Here is a 20,346-nt window from a genome sequence, read left to right on the forward strand (position 1 = left end):
AGTCAACAACCTCATCATGTCTGTGTGAGACTCGGGAGAGACTGCCCTTGAAACACAAAGAACCTCTAAGGACATCGATTCACTTCAGCTACTATAGCGCTCATTCACAATAGTAATTGCCAGTGTACTCAAAACTTTTTTTTCTGCGCAGTAAGGGGACCAAAAAAATGACATAGTGCACTTTGCAGTATCAAAATAAGAGTCAAATGCCTCCCACATTCCAAGTGATGGTACAAAAGCTACCATCATCATCATTGACAACCATTGGAATTCCCTGTTCGTCTGCCGTCTTGGCTCTGGGTAATGACACACTTAATGATTCTGTGTCCGAGCCAGAAACGTGCATATGACACAATATGGTAACAGAATCCCAGTATTACAAGGTTCCTGATATGTAATTACACAGATGTTATGACTGAAACGGGCTATACGGGCTTGCAGTTGATTTGTGCCATCATGTTTCATCCTGCTTTTCATTTTGAGGCAAGGACAAGCCGATACGCCTCAGTTGCTCTTATAATTATTTCTGCTCTTCTCCTTTCTCCATGCCCAGTCTCTCTGTCATGCTTTCAGTCTCAGCCAGGGCCTGGGTGTCGATCCCTAAGGACACGACGCTGGAATGGCTATCTCGGGCGTCTGCAAATGGGGATTGGGAACTATCTTAGATTCAATACGATTTTCCAAATTAAGACTGAGGAATTAAATGAAATCTTACAGTGTTATCTCTCGGGTCAAATTGGTCGCTCAATTGTGCTGCCCTGATAGATTGATAGCACAGCCCACTTACTTTTTTACCATCCCCATGCCACAGCTCACATCTATCTGAGGGCATGACTGCACAATGTGTGCTATGCTATGTGCGCATGCTAGCACTTGTGAGTGGTTTTATTGTCATTCAGTTCTTCAGCTCTTCAATCAAATGTGTTTATATGTATATATATAGCAATATAATTCAGTGTAGTATTCAGAGGCTAGATTGTAATCCATGGGACAATCCATTCTTCCTATAATATGCCCACAACAGCACCACCATTCTCAGACATGCAAGCTTTAGTGGTTGTCTGTGTTCACCAGATAAAGAGGAACAATGGTTCTAATAGGCTGCAGAGAGACTCCACAACCAATGTTTCGGAGACACGCATTTGTTCTCACAAAGGCTTAATGTATTTTGAGTGGCAGATTAAGGATATTGGTCAGGGGCTGTGCATTGTCAACTCTGAAAAGTGGGGTAAATGTGTGTGTGGATGATAATTCACACATTCTTAGACTTAACGGCAGACAAAAAAGCCACACTGTTCTCGGTTTGGGGAAATGTGTTTCACAGTTTGTTAATTATGGGTAACATAATCTCATTAAGTCCTTTTGCTTTGCTTCTCAATTTCTTTTACAAGTGTTAGTCATAATTGAGTAGTTTGGGGGTTTAAGTTCCGCTTTTGTCTGAGTTCAAAAAATAGGCTTCTTCATAAGGGCTCTGTTTGGTCCCATTTGCATTCCACAAGGAAGCCAGATGTCCTGTACTAGCACAGTTCGCCTAGCCTAGAGCCTATAATATCAAACTGTCTTGCTCTGGTAAGGACGTTAACAGGGATTTCGACGGAAAGTATTCACCCAAAATTTGAGGTTTATTCTTACAATATGATTTCGCTATGTCTTTGACAAATAACCAGTTTATACACCCTCGGTACAGTACGTCGCTCATGCCTCTTGACATCTTTCCACTTGAAGATGAACAGTATCTATTTTAACCAGCCATCTGTGTATTTTGTTGAACAGTTCTCTTCCATCTGGATAATTGATGCAGTCTGCCCTCTAGGGATTGTCGAAGGTAAAACAAAATCTACACATCCTCTGCTCTTCCTTCTACACACACAACGTTCAGATGTTTTACAGAGAAAATTCAAAGTTTGACCACTGGTGCTATAGTCAAAATCAAATTGTCAGCATTATATATGGGAATATTGACTATCTTACTACGTGTAAATAACAGGATGACCATGGGCCATGTTATGTTCACTGTTTGCCAAGTTTATTGATTTTGAGTGCAGAGTGGGTGAATGCTCCTGTGCTGTTTTTTTCACCCAATGTAGTATTCACAGTAAATCTTGTGCTTTATCAGAGATGGCGATCAACCAAGACACACATGGTGTCTCTAGTCTCTGGGAGGTGTGATTGAGTCCTTGAAAGCTCCTTGGACAGATTGACATGGCAATTGCTCCTCTGTCTGCTGGTACATCTCAACATCCCCGATATATCCATGTTAGAGACCCCGGCTATCCATGTTTATCTTGGGCTGGCGACGTGTTAGAGTTAATAGCTCCATCCACAGGGCTGTAGAATAAAGTCTTAAGTCTCTCTCTCTCTGGTATTCACATGACGTGGCCCTCCCTCAGAGTAAACATTGTGAAGACAGATTAGTTCTGCTGCTGTGGGTAAAGAAGATTAGCGGAGATTATTAACAAACATGTTGGATTAAACAGACGGTATCACTCCCTACTTTTCAGACATCCCAACCACGGAGTAAAAACAGGAGTTGGGGTGCAATTGTTCAAATCGATAGCTATTCAGTTCTGGAGCTTTGAATTAATAGGTCCACAGTGGCATAATAAACTCTTAGTGGTGTCCCCAAATGGAAAGTGAACTCCAAAAATGAGTACCCAATTAGTCCCCATGATACTGTTAACACTCTCATTAGAATATGATGTGGCCCAATATCTGTCGATACAGTATAATGAGTATCCTTTAATCTTAATCAATACATGGCATAGATTAATATATGGCAAACACGATTTTAGAACATAAATGCTTGCTAAAAATATGCTCACATCTTGCTGTATTATCTTTAATTTCTGTAGCTTGCTTCATACTGTATGTCTCCCCACAGTAGCAGTTATCAAAGGGATTGACTGCAAAGCTGCCTGGATTCAATGTTCTGGGTCTCAATTAAAGTCAGATTTACTGACATCAGTCACAGTTCATCACAGTGATTATGTTCAAGCTGTTCAGTGAGGAGATGATACACAGAGCTTATGGGAACTGCCACTAATTGGAGGTCCTCACTTTCTCAGTTTGTGTCCGCCCATTGAACTTCCCTGTAAATGCCATCGGGATCGCTAAGTCAACCTGGTCCTTGTGCCAATCAGCCGTTTGCCCATACATGCAAATAATTACAGTAACACCTGCATTATGAGCAAGGATAGCCTTTAACAAATCAGTCATGCCTGCTCCAAGTTGAAAATGAAATCAGAACCTGCAAGAGAAGACCACCCGCCCCTAGATTGTTTGCCTTGGACTTACAATGTTTATCTGTTTTTCAGATAATGTTATCAAAGGTTAGAAATACACATATTGATTCCCTCAGATAAGCAATTTTCCTGCCATCTGGAATAGGGGGTCAATATGTGCCTTACAGGGACACGATGAGGATGGATCATTTGATGATCTATCTGTAATAATAGCATTGTTCTTTTCCGTAATGGCTGTCCCATGTATCTTGTATTGGAGTTGCTCAAGGCTCGGCACCGGGCCTGTAATCATACAATATTTTACAATACAAGGTCTGATCTGAGACCAGTTTACCATATGGTCACGTAACCTGGCATGTGATCCATGGTCAGTACTCCTGTTGTGTTCTGTGTAATTACCCTCACAACAGTTGCTGTCAGATATTTTCTGCATCATGTGACAAAGGGGAATCTTTGATCTCACTAAGCTAAAGTAAGCTGACGATGGGATTATGAACTGGAATACACTTGCTGTATATGTCAACTATACGATGCTGGCCTACAAAATTACTTTGGTCTTTGAAAAATAAACAAAAGATTAAACACTGCAAAATATTTTGTATTATAATAATAATTTGTAGGACTGGCCTGGAGCTCAGTAAAGCAGTTTGAATTTTATGTGACACAGCGCACTCTAAAGACCAAACTACTTCAATGAATTTGCCTCTTGTTTTATTGTAGGAGAGATGTGTGACACCTTGATGTCTCACATGATAGTGTTCAATGCCATCTAGTGGTAAAAAGACAATAATAATAAATACTGTAGTAAAGCATACACACATTTCCCACGTTGTGGATTTTGAAGTTTATAGAACCATAACAATAATACTACTAAATGGATCAGGGACAGTTATGGATGATTTATGATCAAAGGCTATAAACAGCTAACACATAATGTAATAATAACTACATATAAAAATAGCCATTAAAAATACCAAATGTTGATATACAGATATGTGCCAGAAAATGTTACCAAAAGTCCAAGTTGTCCAACAGTCAAAGTCCAAAATAGAAAATCATTTTAATCAATCACAACCAGTATACAGTATGTCCTGTAGTAAAGCCCATGCAGCATCATCTCCCATACACCCGTTAAAATAAAATGATGGTCAGCAGGTTCAGCCATCTGTCTCATTCGCTGTTTTATCATCCTGGCTCATTCTGACTTGTTATTCCTCTCCGTCCTCCATTACAGACAGCTTTGCAGTCCTCATCTCCATAGCTAAACTCTGCCTCTCCCTCTCCTCCTCATCCAGTCTCTTGTAGTTGAAGTAATGCATTATGAAGAAAAATATGCCAGGCACCAGCATCATGACACCACAGGCATAGTACATGTATTTGTAGTCCCCGAAAACATCAACCAGTGCCCCTGAAAGAGAAGATGACAAAACACTCAGTGTATACTAACTTAATTACCCATGTGTTAAGAGTTTTTATAGATTCCCAAATTTCCAGCAAAGTTAAACCTCAAATTAAAAAATCTTAATTTCCATGAAGCTGTACTAACCTGAAATTGGAGGTCCAAGAAGCACTGGGCCACACTCAATAATGGTGACAAGTCCAACTGCACTGGAGAAGCGTTGAGCTCCAACTAGATCCATCAGAACTTCAAAGAGCAGTGAAGAAACCATACCGAAAGCCAAACCAAAGAAGACAGCATAAACAACCAGGCCTACATATCCAGGTATCAGTGGGCATAAAAGGTGGCATAGGCCATTATATGTAACTGCAAAGCTGAAAAGATATTGGATCCTAGGCCTAATCCATTTGGTGTTGGCTAGAAGACCAGTCCCTGGTCTGATAAACATGTCCACCAAGGCAAAAAGAGAGAGCAAGAAAGCGGCTGAATATTCATCGATCCCTTGATCCTTGGCATATGGGGCCAGGAAAACCACTGGTGCAAAAAAGCCAAAAAACATGACCACATTACCAATGAGGTAGATCAGGAAGCCCCGGTGTCTGAAAAGTGACACATCTATGAATTTGCCTGCACAGCCCGGACTCCTACTGCTCTCACTTTGCTCTTGTTCTGTTAGGTGGCCAGCTGACTGTGCACCGGTGTCCTCAGCAGCAGCTTTCTCAGCAGCCGCTCCGTTCGGCTGGGGCAGCTCAGCGTCAGGTTTGGGTTTTACCTTTTTGTTGACTGGCCTCATCAGAGCGCCGGCTACACAGCAGTTCAAAACACAGCCTCCCAGGATGAGGAAGCTCCCTCTCCAACCAAAGGAATCAAACAGGAACTGATTGAGAGGAGCCAGAGTGGAGAGGATAACTGGACTGCCCGTCATAGCGAGCCCATTTGCCATCGGCCTTTTGACATGGAAGTAAGTACCTATGATTGTGAGGGCAGGCTGCAGGTTGAAGGCAAGGCCAAAACCTGTTGAAATAATATGCTTCATTAGCACATTATGAATAATTAATCTCCCTTGGATCATATGAACATACAGTGGCAATAAAAAAACTTTGTGAAACCCTTGTGAAGTGGTCTGTTGTCTTATTAGAATTAATTTTTAATTTGATCATCATACATTCTTTCTAGACTAGATAAAGGTTTAGAAGAAATGATCTAGAAGAATGAAAAGTGACATTTACATTATCTACAAAAGAAAAAAAAGCATATTAGTATCCCTTGAGGAGAAAACAAGTGGACACCTAGTTCAGTAATAGATACAAAAAAAAAATATTGCCTGGGAGAAATTCTGGACCAAAATACTGTATTTCAGTTTTTTTCAATGATGTTAATGAGTTTTCAGCAGAAGACCAGCTTTGAGTCACACTACTCTGGAGCGTGTGATATAGATTGATTGACTTGTTGCTTAAACTGCAGCATGAGCAACCAGAGGAGCCCGTAACTCTCATCCTACTGCCTCTGTAGTTCAGGCTGATAAAGGTATTAGCCTTGAAAAACCCCACAAGTGAAAGACCCGTGTCCACCGTAAGGAGGCACATTGGGAGGCTGACATTTTTTTGCTGCTTGTAGTACTTAAGACCTGGCCATTGGCTGAGCAACATTAAGCTGATTTATAAAAAAAAAACAACAACAACAACAACTATATTCTGGATTTACTGGACTTACCCTGGATTTACCCAGTAATTGCGAAACACATTTTGCCAGATTTACAGTTGTAAAACTAGAGTTCATCTGATACTAGATGTTTGGTTACAAGTAAATATTTAAACTTTTTGTATTATTTCTCATATGACATTATTTTTATCTGTACAATGGACAAACACTTTGATTCAAAATATGACTAAAAAAAGCAGTCTACTTTGGTTATTTACACATATTGTTTTCCTTGCCACAGTATCTACACTAGAATAAAGATTCAGTTTAAAGTCTGAGAAGTTTGTTTGTGCAGTAGATTGTTCACTATGAGGTGAAGCTACACACTGATTCAGTTTGGCATAGATGCATGTATAGACTTTCCAAATAAGCCATGTTTAAATGACAAATCCCATTACTTCAATAGCACCCAAAACAATGCCTTTTTGTAGGGCACTGATATTTTATTATGACTTGACCATGACAAATATTGACACATTGCACAAAATGGCACAAAATGACCCCACACAGGGATGCAGAGAGGATCCTAGTGGACTGGCCCTGAATGATCAAAACGCTACTCTTGTCTATGAGTGGGCGGATATAACCCTTACTCTACTATCAATTCATCCTCCTCTGTCCCCAGCCAGTCAAAACTAGGCAACAGAAAGCAAACATTAGATAGAACAGCAGCAACCTTACTGGAGAATTAATTCGTCAAAGTCTGAATTAACTAAGGGAATTTACAATTAACAACAAGGCAAATTAACATAAAAGAAACCAAGAAAAATTATTATTTACCTCCAATTACACCAACACACAGATACAAATGCAGGATACTAGTGCCAAAAGAAGCGGTCACCATCGCAGTCGAAACCATGAGCCCTCCGACCATAACTACAGGTCTGCTGCCGTAGCGGTTGACAAGTATACTGCTCACAGGTCCTGCACAGAGGAGAGAAACACGTTACCTCTTTGGAAGCTTCTTTTAATTTTCTGTCGCAGTTTACAGCACTTAGGCTGTCTCTATTTTGCTGAAATACGGGGATAAGAAATTTGGATGACAGGAATTTCAGAATCACTTCTAAAGTCTAAATATCCTTGGAATATGTTGTGCGGGAATGTGTTGATTTTATCTTTTTTTCACAAGACTTTGTCAAATAATCCAAAATATACATTGGCTACTTACCTCCTGCATACATAGCAGCAAGCATAATTGAGGACACCCAGGCAATCTCACTGTAGGAAACTGAAAAATACTCCTGAATCTCCTTAAAGTAGATGGTTAGGGACTTAGGAAAGGCATAGGAGAAACCTATGGAGATGAATGCACCAAAGACTACAGCCCAACCCCAGCCTCCGTCTGGCGGGGTGTAGTCTAGGTTGGTGGCTGCCGCAGGGGGCATTATTTGTTTCTCCGGCTGGATAGTAGAAACAATGTTAAAAGAAGTGATCAGAATCGAAAAGCAACTGTATATTTTCTAAGCAATGCTACAGCAATGGTAATGCATGAGTATAGCATAAGTATCTTAAGAGCTCACCTCTGCACAATCCTTGGAACTGTGTTCCCCAAGTCCTGAACTGCGTCGATGTGCCAGGCTATGGCTATCTTTCTTAGAAAGGCCCTGTTGCAAGGCCTTTGATCTGATCACGTGTGCTTGGTCTGCTCCTCTGTTGATAACTACAAGTGACCATACACAAAAAGACCAATAACCCTGGCTGGTGATTTTGATCTCCAGAGGTCTGGCTATGAGTCAAAAAGTAAAAGTCAATCCCAGACAAGGTCAAGTAACAACATCTATCCGTCAAGTAAAAACATTACTTATTTTTTTCATCTTTTTCAAGGTTGGGGGATGTGCTCCTGTTAAGGCCCTTTGTACCGTGTGTGTGTGTGTGTGTGTGTGTGTGTGTGTGTGTGTGTGTGAGTGTGTGTGTGTGTATGTGTGTGAGAGAGAGAGGGAGAGAGAGAGAGAGAGAGAGAGAGAGAGAGAGAGAGAGAGAGAGAGAGAGAGAGAGGAGACTTTGACTTTTGATGTTCTTTAATAAAACATCTCACCTAAAACAAACACCAGAAAAACCAGCCACCGTGTGCTAAAAACCCCATTCCCGTAAAACACTCCATAACCACCCTCACCCTCACCCTCACCCACACACACACTTGCTCACACCTCCCACCCAAAATGTCAAACTGACCGAGCCACAATGCAACACACCATAAAGCAACAATACACATGGCATACATCGGTAGACATTGCAATGAATGAAACATGCAGCGAAGCATGATGCAAAACAATACTCACAGCCGCACAGTAGCACACAATGCAAACCTGAACAGCTCCTGAAGAAAACTGTAACAGTTACATATAGACACCCCTTCTTCCCCAACAGTACATATAGCCCCCTCCAGACACGACACCACACTCTGAAATCCAGCAGTATCAATAACCAGAGTGTAATTCTGCCCTAAGGCACGCAGAGACCATCCCCCTGAACATTAACAGCGGGTCTGTGGGCCCACTCCCCGGCTGCACCCTGTGTCTCCTGGTCAGCCAGGTGGCCAGTTTGGCCTGACCAAACACGAAGCAACACACGTTTAGCTTTCTTCCTAACCTTCTAATTCTTCCTTAATAGACTGGTCCCAAACTAAACAGCCCCACAGGGAAAGTCCTTGCCTCCCACAGAGTACATCCAACAAATCCAGAACAGGTTCCAAATGCTTACATGGTACAAACACATGTTGAACAGTCTCAGATGAACTTCAAAATGGACAGCCCTTCTCCACACTTCAGTCCACCCTTGACGGAATCTTGTTTGTTGCGAGGGCCCCATGCCCCACTGCAGGTCCCCTGACCTCTTCTGAAGGGGGAGCTTGGAAAGCACATTCCATCTAAAGCCTGGCATACTCTGTTCATCTAACTTAACCCCTTAAAGGCTATAAACTAAAGTACTACCTTTTGTGGAGAAGAAAGGTTAGCGTTCGTTCGCTAAATTTAAGCATTTAATGGACATCGGCTGAAACTGAGATTAACTGTACTGTACAAAGCACAGATGTCAAATTTTGACCTACTTAAAAAGACAGCAACTTGTAAAGGACCACCACCTAGTGGTGGCATGACAACTTAATTCAGTTCTTTTTAGAGTATTTTTGATCTTTAATTGTTTATATCGTACAAGATTGCCTTTTGATTGTACTTTGCAAGTTATTAAATAAAAGAAAAATGTTCTGTTGTCTTCGGGACTAGATGCTAGTAGTAGGCAGCCAACACAGGTGAGCACGAGCGCCATGCTCCGCCCTAGCGCAACTTTATTGGTTTGAAGCATGACGAGAACCAGCGTCTCCGCCCTTTTCTATGTTTCTAACCAACTGTTGTTCCAAGGAGGTTTTAAACTGTTCTGCTTGAATTTCTCCAGACCCCCTTTTTGTTTTACACGTGGAGGTCTAACTACGCGAGATTACGCTCCGACCGTCCTGGAACGATGATTTGAATCTGAATGCAATCTATGTTCGAATGCTGAATGGGAATGACCGTTCTATCCATTGTATTTCTATGGTCAAAACACACCACGCCCCCTCCATGCTTCGGACAGCTGTGGCCGAACAAACAACGTTATGTAGCGTTTGCTGGTGTCTATCAAACCATGAATAAATTAATGTTGTGAGACAAAACAGGCAAAACAGGTGAGGTAGTGCCTGCTCTGCAACTGACTGATTACCTAGTTTCTTACGGTCTTTGTCGAACGACATCAGTGAGCGTCCATTGCTTTGAGTGTTATTGTTACTCAACCAGTTGTGTAACACGTGAATGTACTGTTAGCTTGTAGTTAGCTGGAGTTTGCTGACGTTACCTTTCGTTCATCCTAGCAACCAGTTGCAGAGGTTTATCCCGGTGTGGCTGTAGTGAAGGTTATTTACACTTTGGGTGTTGCTACCTAGCTGCTTAGTTCGCAATTTTGGTGGATTCGCTGTATTTCCACATGCTTGCCAAAGTGAGAACATGCCTGATCTCAGGTTTGGTCAGAGGATTTCCCACCTGTACAAATTCAAGGGCAGTGATGAGGGCGACACCAGCCCTCTTGAACCATCAGCATCGGACCTTCACCACTGAGTCTGGAGCTGTCAGGGTAAGGAAAGTTGCCATAGACATGTTTTGTTTGTTTTAATAAGTGTTTACAAAGCTAGCTACATTATAAGGGATAGGCAGACCGTGTTCAAGCAGCAGAGGTGGAAAGGGTACTGAAATATTTAACCCAAGGACAAGTACTGTTCAGTTAAATATTGTTTTGCTCTTGTACTGTGAGTGTAATATGCTAAGTAGTACATCTAAACACAAGAATGAAGGCAGGCGTGTTTTATGATCCATGACGTGCTCTGTTACAGGTGCTGTATGATGGACTTTGTCCTGTATGCGTGACAGAGATCCGGTTCCTCAAGTATCTGCAGAGAAATCGACCGGGGAAAGTAGACTTTATTGATATCGCCCTCCCAGGTTATGATGGAGGAAAGTACAAGGGAGTCAGCTACGAGATGGCCATGGAGGAAATGCATGTGATTGATGAGAAAGATGAGGTAAAGTCCAGTTCCATCCACTTTACAAGTACAAAGAGTGGGATATGTCAAAGTACCATTTTGGAAGTCTGTTTTAGTTTTATGTCCAACAACTACAGGACAACATATTGCATAAATATATGAGGTGCAGCCAGGGATGAAACATGAGGATTGTGGGCTCCAACCTGGCTGCACTGTGCCATCCCCATTAGCCCACATTCAAGCTGGCAAGTGAAGACGATTTTGCTCTTAACCCAGTCTAAAAATGACTAGTCGCGGGCAAACAGGCTACTGTGATTCAAATCCTCAAATACAGCTCACATAATGTCAAAATTTGGCCAATGAATCATGGTAACAGCACAGAGCAAATCATAATATCGAAAACCTGCTGTGTCAAAGGGGAAGTTTGTTGTGCATTCCTAACAAACTAGCCAAAATGTAGTATTTTGCCTATCTGCTAACCTCCTGTGGTATCGGCAGGTTCACCGTGGGATTCCAGCGTTCGCAGTCATGTACAGTGCAGTGGGCCTCGGCTGGATGGGTCGCTTCATGATGTGGCCACACGTGAGGCCGTTTATGGACAAGTCATATGCCATCTTTGCCAGGAATCGCCTGAGGTGGACTGGGCGTGGGGATGAGTGCACTACAGGACACTGTGCAAGGAAAACACAATGACTCTTGGTCAGAGAAAAAATGACGTACTGTATATGCTAAGTAAATTATATTCAATGTTAATAAGTGTAAGATAAAAACTGTATGGATTGGAAGAGTTTTAAAGCTTCTCTGTTGCTGGAGGGAAATATAGGCTGCCTGATGAAATGTGTATGTTGTTGAGCCATCATTTGATGCAGAATTTCTTTGCCTATGACAATTAGACTAGGTCTGAATAGACTTTACTTAGTTCAGTTTATTTATTTCCACAGTGATAAAGCATAGAAGCAAAGTGATAAAAAAAAATACTGCCTAAACAACAAATAATTAAAAAGACAAAAGATGACAAAATCAGCAGATTTGTGTTGGTGAGACTGCAAAACCGCTTAAAAACAAGGGTCTTAAAACATTTCTAACCAAAGAAAACAAACAAACTTTTGATGCTGAATAAAATTCAAACCTAACAATGGTAAACATGAATACTGTATTCTGAATTAAGTCTATTAAGGAAGTAAAAACAGTCAATTTCTTGTAGTTTAACTCAGACATTGATTGGACTGCAGATAAAAGTAGATCTCCAGTAACTGTTTTGAAGCTGCCACTAGATGTCATTGTAGTTCTAAAAAAAAAAAAAGATTCCGCTGTTAGTGAAATTGTTACTACTCCTCAGGGATTGTCTGATATATGGAAATAATGATTGGTATATTCATTGAATGTTTCATTTTATTTTTAAGGCTAATAAATGTAACCTCAAATGACAATTGAATGTTATCTACAATACCAGGTAAAATTTCTATGTTAGTCGATCTGAGAATAAAAGCACCTGTAAAACCAAAATTGAGCAAAGTGACAAAATATTCTCAGTTGGAATTACATTATTCAGTAATTTCTCACTATGCTGGACAGACGCATACAGACACTCAAATCTGTCTAATCTCCCATGAGCCTCTCTTGTCTGGAGCATGTTTCATCAACAATACAGCACAGAAAAGCAAATATGGGAACAGCATGTGCTTGACAACGGTTGAGGGATGCATGTGATTCAGAATGATGTTTACAAAACAGCTCTGTGGAATATGACATCCCCATTTCAGTTTGTTTTATATACTTGACTAGAATCAGCATTTTGATAAACCATGCAAGACCATACCATATATATCCAGTGAACTGTGCACAGTTTCTAAGAATCAAAGTACTGGTTACCGGTTTCACTCCCCGTCTGTCCTACACCTTTATCGGAGGGAAGTGTGTTTTGATGTGCTGTGACGTAAGTGCCAACCTTAACTCACTGAGACCCTTGAGTTATCGCCTCACCTAATTTTAGACTTCTGCTTCCAGTCCTGCAGTCAGCAGTGACAACACATGACCTTAAGCCTGTGTGGTCTTACATTGGTCAGCCAGAGGGCAGGCACGTCCACCCCTCAGCTGAGCTCAGCCAATAGGATTAGAGCCCTACATGGGACAAGAATGGAATTAAGTATCAAAACATGGTTCTTCTGACAGCATGTGTGAAGTGGTGTACTGGACATCAAAGGACAGAACTGGTTAAAGAAGAATTGCAAAGATAGAAGAAAAACTAGGTATCGTGTATCAGGTAACTTTTCAGTCTGTACCTTCAGACATTTTCTTTCAAGGTTAGACTAGCTATAAGCTCCTTTGGTACATGACCTTTCCCGACTGAAGTGGAAAACAATCATGGTAGATGTTTGTCTATAGCGCACCTAAGCCGTTTGCCTTTCTCTTTGTGAGTGCTCTGAAGAAAGCCGTCTTTATGTGTGTATATGTATGATTATCTATGCACTACTTATGTTTTTCTTAAGTTACATAGTAAAAAACATACAGACATGTATGTGTTAAAATGTGTAGCCAAACAAGAGCAACTAAGGACGCAGCTACCTGTCTTCTCAAATTTCTGTGACCTTGCAGACAGACCTTGTGACTGTAGAGAGATTTATTTTTGCAGGCCATATAGATTGATGTATTGCTCAGAGGCTTCATGTTACATTTCTGAAGGGACACAGTACTAGGAAATAGTGGAAGTGCATGGCTATTTTGGCACATGTAGTGTTTGTACACAATGTGATCAGCTTCTCCCTTCGTACATGAAAGCATGCACACTCCTTTAAGAGCGACTTGTTTATACCAGTGAGAATATGGCTCTGTTCTGGCCAGTCATGCAACTGTGATATTGATATACCATACTGGTGGGGCCCCATGTGTTGAGCATAGGTTGCGTTTTTATTTTTCAACTTTGTTTACATGTAGTTATGTTTCAGAACTTAGTCACTCACCTTGAAATGAATATTAATACTGTGTATCTTCTTGTATTTCCTAGATACCTGATGATTATGCTACTGCGGCCTAAATCAGTACAGGCTCAAAAGTATCAATAAGACATTGAGTGCTGTTCATTACGTCACAGTCAAACATGGGTCGCTACCTTAGCATCAACCTACGTTCAAATTCCTTGGATGGGAAGACGTTACGATTGTACTGCAAAATCAAGTACCTCATTAGCATTCTCAGAAACTTCCCTCGTCCGGCTAAGACGCCCCTCTCCCTGGACCTCCATAGATATTTGCTGCTGTCCTCTCCTCATCCTCCAAGCTTTACGCAAAAAGCCATCTTTAGAAATACACACAGTAATACACGCTCTACCTCTGGCCACTTCCTCAGAGATTGTACCGTAGAAGTGAAACATCTCCAGGCTGTGCGTTTTTACTCCTCCAATAGGGATGCATTCAAAGCTGAGGCACCCATTGGGGTCTTTCAGGACGCAGAGAGCACTTTTCACTTGAGTTCACTGGGTGTACGTCTTGGTCAATCATTTAATCAACTATCCAGACACATAAATATTTATTTCAAGAGAAAGGACATACCTATTGTCCCTCTTGCTGGGAATGCCAGTCTTGTTGTCACAACTCCAGAATATCTAGGCAGGTTACAGAGGCGCAGTCAAACTCAGAGGGCAGCCAGAGAGAGAAGAGTATCTGAGGGCAAAGATACAACACAGACCTTGAAATGCAAAGACCAGCTAGAAACCTCAGAAACCCAGCCAGAAACTAGTCCTCCACTCCAGGCGCATTCTGGACTGCAACTATTTCACATCAGCGCTCTGGCAACAAGATTTGGAGAAAGCTACAATTATGTTGCTAATCACATCAACTCAGTTTTCTCCCGGGGTCCTGCAAAAGAAATTCAAATGCAGGAGGCTTTGGAAAAACTGTCTAACACCAGAGGGTCAACCAGGAGGCAGAGGAGGAGAAAAATGCAAGCAAGTTACATTAAATACCCAAAAGAAGCTGAACAGTCTGAAGTAAAAATGGATTCTAACCAAGCAACAGTGAAAAGTAATGATATCTCCAGTAACTGGGATGAGGGTTACCTTCACTTTACAAGACACATCAATAGATACTTTGGTGCCAAAGTTACAGATGAAGCTGATCATCTTGCTGTGGAAAACAGTAGTGCTTATCAAAAACACTTCTCAGCACAATCTACCTCAAACACTCAAGATGCACCGTCACAACTGAAGCAGGAAGAACATTGCAGCCCTAAAACTGGAGGCCTTTTCCACACCAGCAGCCATACAACTAATTTTGGGGAGAGCTACTTCCAAATGGCCGGTCACATCAATCAGTATTTCAAGGGCCAAGGTGCTTTGGAGGAAGAAATGGATAGAGATCTCCTTATTGGAATGGAGCCTGGATCTGCTACCACCCAGAAACTACAGACTGTATCCTTCATGGACTGCCTTCGGCACCCCACAAGTGCCATCCCTAACCTGCTGGGTGGCTATCTAAAACTGGGCCCCTGGGCGCAGACCAATCAGTCCAAACCTGCCACAGCTTCACTGGAGACCACATTTAATAGAAGGGTGAGTTTAATAGAATTCTCTGCAGCTAGCAGAATTGGGTAAATTCACTTTCACCAAATTCAAGACAGTATTATTTACTCTGAGTTTTGTACACCTGAAAAAGTATGGTTAGGTTGCGGGTACTCTACTAACAAAACACTGAGAAATTCAAAATGTTGCTTGTCCGATTGGGGGAAAAAGATAAAACGCCTAAACCCAGTTGTTACACAAATGTTTGTAACTAATACCTGTTTCTGTGTTCTCAGCTTGTCTTGAGTAGGAGGCAGGCAGAGGAAACGACACATGGGTTGATTGGCAGTCTGGGACAGGCCTTGTCTCCAGAAGCTCTGACTGCCTGCATGGAAGCACTCAATGAACACCTTATCCACTACCCATCATGCAAAGCTTTAATGTGGCAGGTCTGTTACAAATGAAACAGATGATCTAAGCATTTGTGCAAACTGGTTCTAACCCAGTGAATCATTCAAAGCTGTCTCTATTTCCAGGAGAAAACTGCAGTTATGCTGTTGAAACAACGGCGCAGCTATAGAGACAACCAGGAACTTCAGAGCACCATAAGAGAAACCTTGGCTCTGATTGGCTACGTGGATCCAGTCAAAGGTCGTGGAATAAGAGTGCTCTCAATTGACGGTGGTGGTACAAGGTACTTGTGAGAAACTCACTTCATGTGTACATGCTGTATGTAGAGCCCCATTTAAGACAGTCTCAATGTTTTTGTACATGCCTTTTCCAGAGGAGTGGTGCCTCTGCAGGTGTTGAAGCTGCTGGAAGCTGAGACAGGCAAGCAGATCCACCAGCTGTTTGACTACATCTGTGGAGTGAGCACAGGTGAGGAACAACACAACTGAGGAGACATACCAGGAATAACAACCTATAGTGTACTGTCATAAACAGCTTCATGCTTCTCAACCTAAACCTTTCATGTCTGCTTATCCTACTTTTTCTCTCTCTCTGCTTGTGTTTATAAAAGGCGCAGTTCTAGCCTTCATGCTGGGTCTGGCCCGTTTCTCTCTAGAGGAGTGTGCGGATATGTACCGTCGATTCGGCTCTGACGTCTTCCGCCAGAACCCCCTGGTCGGCACCGTGAAGATGGGCTGGACACACTCCTACTATAACACAGAGACCTGGGAGACAATACTACAGTATGCACATAATAGATTATAGTAACACTCTAGTTAGAATGATTTCTACAGATGTTAAAAGCCAGCATTCTGCTCTTAATGTATATTTCATTTCTGTTTTTATCTTATTCAGAGAAAAGATGGGTAAAAGAGTACTGATTAGAACTGCCAGAGATGAGTTAAGTCCCAAGGTAAGGAAGCTGCCACCACCATGGCTGATTTTATGATCAAAATCACTATGAGCCCCATTACAGTAATGTAATATTGTTGGTTTGATGAGGCTACAATGGCTATAGAGTGCCCCAGTGTGGTCAGACTATAGATAGCAGTTACAATTTATGTAAGCATAAAACTATAGTCTGCTCTCTCTGTAGTTTAATATTGCAGTAGTTTTTGTGAATGTTCCAAAGATAACTGAAGGTGCTGTTAATATCTGGTCAGGTTTCAGCAGTCAGCGCAGTGGTGAACTGGGGTAATAGTCCAAAGGCCTTCGTCTTCCGTAACTACAACCACACACCAGGCTCTCTCAGCCGCTATGCAGGAGGCTCTGGCTACCAGATGTGGCAGGCAGTACGGGCATCGTCAGCTGCCCCAGGCTACTTCCAGGAGTTCCCCCTACAAAGCGACATCCACCAGGTAGGTAAATACAGTCACTTCTGCCTTTAAAGTCGAATGGTGCGTTATGGTTGAGAATGCATTTGTTTGACAGTCTACCAGTCTGCTTGTTAAGTCAGCAGAGTCAAAATGAGGTTACTAAATGACATATCTCTTTATTTTTTGGCTGAGACACAAGACACATCATTAGATAATTTGATGCCAAAGTTACTGATCAGTTCTCGTCATGATCTATGCCCAAGCCTCAAAGTGCCTCATCGCAACTGAAGGAGGAGGAAGAACAAATCAGGTTTTCTCCACTCCAGCAGCCAAACAAGTTTTGGAGACAGCATCTTCCAAATGATTGAGAATGCATTTGTTTACCAGGCTATTTGTTAACTAAACATAATGCGCACTGTTTTTTATTTTTTGGGTTCACACACATGGCTCAGAGTGAGATAGAATTGAACAAAATGCTTATCTTGTAGAAACAGGCTTATTTCTGTGTCTCCTTGTAGGATGGAGGCATTATCCTCAACAACCCCTGTGCCTTGGCTGTCCATGAGAGCCGTCTGTTGTGGCCCAACCAGCCCTTCCAGTGTGTGCTGTCACTCGGAACTGGTCGCTATGACAATGCTAAGAGGGGTCCCGCCACCTCCACCAGCTTGAGGGCCAAAATCAGCAACCTGATCAGCAGTGCCACCGATACTGAAGGGGTCCACACCCTACTGGATGACCTGCTAGCCCGAGACGTCTACTTCCGCTTCAACCCAATGCTGAGTGCTGAGGTGTCGCTGGACGAGAGCAGGCCGGGGGCCCTGGACCAGCTGCACAGAGACACCCAGATCTACCTGGAGAGAAACCGGCCCAAGCTGGCCAGGCTCTGTTTGGCCTTGGGTGCAGAGCGTTCACCTGTTAGCCGAACCAAGGACTGGATCAGTGAGAGGGCCTGGGAGATGAAGCAGAGATGGGTATGAGAAGGTATGAGGCGTGGATACACAAAGATGCATATGCACATACAGACACACATACATATGCACACATATGTACTACATTAGTATTCTTTTCTGAACATGTCTCTTATGTACTGTAGTAGTTTGATGACAGCTTGACATGCACACACAGAGACAAATGCGCACATGCAATGCACTTTAGCTTTATAGAGCATGTTCATTGTGTAATCAGTACACTACAACATAAGTACTATCTTTTGAAAATGTTACGTTTCTCAGTGTTCACAGGTTATTGACTCTGTGATGTATGAATACTGCTCACTGTATATTTTCATGTGACATAGCAGCTGATGTAACATAAAATATTATTGTATTACTTGGGCATTTTGTGGGTATATGTTTTAAATAAATTGATATTATTAATTGTGAATTGTCTTTTATTCTTGATGTTTAAAAACTCTTACTTAAACTCGTACTTCACACTGAAGTAGTTATCTACACTTTTCTTCGTCCCAGTAAGTCACCCTGACCTCGGCTAATGATGTAAGAGCTTATCAATAAAGAAGAAATCGTCCGTGCATCGCATTAACTAGGGATCACTTGAATGTGAGGGGTTAAATTCACCCCCCGTGTCTGGAAGCTGTGCCCTCCCTGTCCACAATAGACTGACTTTGTTTGAGACAGAAAGGCTTTGTGTGAGAGAGTGTGTGTTCGTGCCAGCCAGAGAGAAGATACAAGGTCAGTATCCCACCCCCCTCCTAACACTTCACTCCACTGAAAAACAACAGCACTGATTAAAAACGACATGAAATTATTTGATCTCTTAAATAAGATGTAGTTTGTTGCTGCTAGATTAAGGTGCAGGCATGCAGGTTCAAATAATCAATTGATGGATGACATATCAATTCTGTTTAACCTTACTGTCCTAGTACAATGGAGATGACGTTATATTTATGTGTGGATTTCACAAAGGATTTATTATAACAGGCACTCAGGCCCCGTTTGCCAGTCGTGTGACCAGAGCTTTGGACAGCCGTCCAGATGGGCCACGTGGGCCTCTGTTATCTCGTCTGTCATTCTTACTCACCTGCTCAAACATGATGGAGTAACAAATAAGACTCTAAAAACAGATGCTGCTGGTAAAGTGAAGCTCAGAGTGGCGATGCTGCCTTGAATCTACTGTGACAGAAGAAGAGAGGAGTCTGCTTTGTAACAATGTAGCAGCCAGCTTTCAAGGCAGCGAGTGGAAAAAGTGACCAAGGAGCAAAGAAAACACAGGCTCTTAACTCAAAGGTAGGATCTTTAACATTCAGCAATTACTCCTGGTTTAGCCTATGGTGAATACTGATGCTTTGAATATAAAGTATACAGCATTAAAGCACCTTAAGATGATGTGATCTTTGATTGTCCCATAAGAACGTATATCACCATGTGAAGGAGTGCTTTAATCCTCGCAGCTGTCATTCATTCAAGACAGGCATCACTGGAAGTCAAGCTTTTAATGATGTCATGCTTCAATGAGTGGAGGGCTGGGTCTGCAACTGAATCAGCAGTTTTGTATGAGAGTGAATACTATATTGTTTGGTTCCCACGACTTCCATTGAGACGGTTGATCTGCATTTACATCACTCTTTCTTGTGGCACTGGTCTTTTTCAATGCATTTGACTTATTTAAGTTGATATGAACTACTTACCTTACTACTTACGATATTAGGAAATCAAGTTAAAGTTTAATGTCACGGGTTTATAGTGCTTAATATGCATGGTTCTTTGTCCTAACCTATTTTTACAGGATGCTTCTGAGAAAGTTTGTTGTCCCAATCTATTAAATTCTAAGTTGAGTCAACAAGTCAAGCAGTCAAGTCTGAAAGATGTAGACATTTTGATTGTGCTGTGGTGATAACTTCTAAATAGGTCTTTGTATGTAGTATAGGGTTCTGCTCAACAGGAATTTCACCCATACTCCTCCTTGTACTCCCCCTGATGCAGTGACGTCAAAGTGTGAGTGATAGGTGCTCGCTGAGTCTGAACAGGCAGCTTGTGTGGTTGAACACTCCCACATGCCATCTGCTCTTACCCAAGTCCTGGGCACACGTGCCAAAGGAGACCCGTGAGCATAGAGACCTTCTTGTCGTCACTGAGCTGGCTCTGTCTGCCTCTCTGCCTCTTCACTGTGCAATCTGGTGCATGGCACTGATCACTGCTCACTGCCAGGCCTGCTTCAGTTGAATGTATGGGGAGAAAAGTCCATTCTGGGAGCCAAGTGTCCCAACGTACTCTTCT

The 20,346-nt window shown here is 42.1% G+C and overlaps 2 protein-coding genes across 2 annotated transcripts; one reads left to right on the top strand and one right to left on the bottom strand.

Moving 5' to 3' along the window:
• Positions 1–4,450: 4,450 nt before the first annotated feature.
• slc16a7 (solute carrier family 16 member 7) lies at positions 4,451–7,727 on the bottom strand. The gene is made up of 5 exons (XM_071894607.2): positions 7,511–7,727; positions 7,123–7,266; positions 5,372–5,655; positions 4,789–5,302; positions 4,451–4,650 (listed from the first exon to the last, which is right to left on the bottom strand). The coding sequence occupies exons 1-5, from the start codon at positions 7,725–7,727 to the stop codon at positions 4,451–4,453; spliced, it is 1,359 nt and encodes a 452-aa protein (XP_071750708.1).
• A 7,050-nt stretch (positions 7,728–14,777) lies between these two features.
• Positions 14,778–18,423, top strand: LOC139908048 (calcium-independent phospholipase A2-gamma-like). Its single transcript, XM_071894622.2, has 8 exons — positions 14,778–15,395; positions 15,641–15,793; positions 15,881–16,038; positions 16,129–16,223; positions 16,366–16,537; positions 16,650–16,707; positions 16,958–17,152; positions 17,629–18,423. Exons 1-8 carry the CDS (start codon positions 14,787–14,789, stop codon positions 18,085–18,087), a joined length of 1,899 nt encoding a protein of 632 aa, XP_071750723.2. The 5' UTR covers positions 14,778–14,786; the 3' UTR covers positions 18,088–18,423.
• The last annotated feature ends 1,923 nt before the right edge of the window (positions 18,424–20,346 follow it).

This window comes from Centroberyx gerrardi, chromosome 14, assembly GCF_048128805.1.
Source record: "Centroberyx gerrardi isolate f3 chromosome 14, fCenGer3.hap1.cur.20231027, whole genome shotgun sequence".
Lineage (NCBI taxonomy): Eukaryota > Metazoa > Chordata > Actinopteri > Beryciformes > Berycidae > Centroberyx > Centroberyx gerrardi.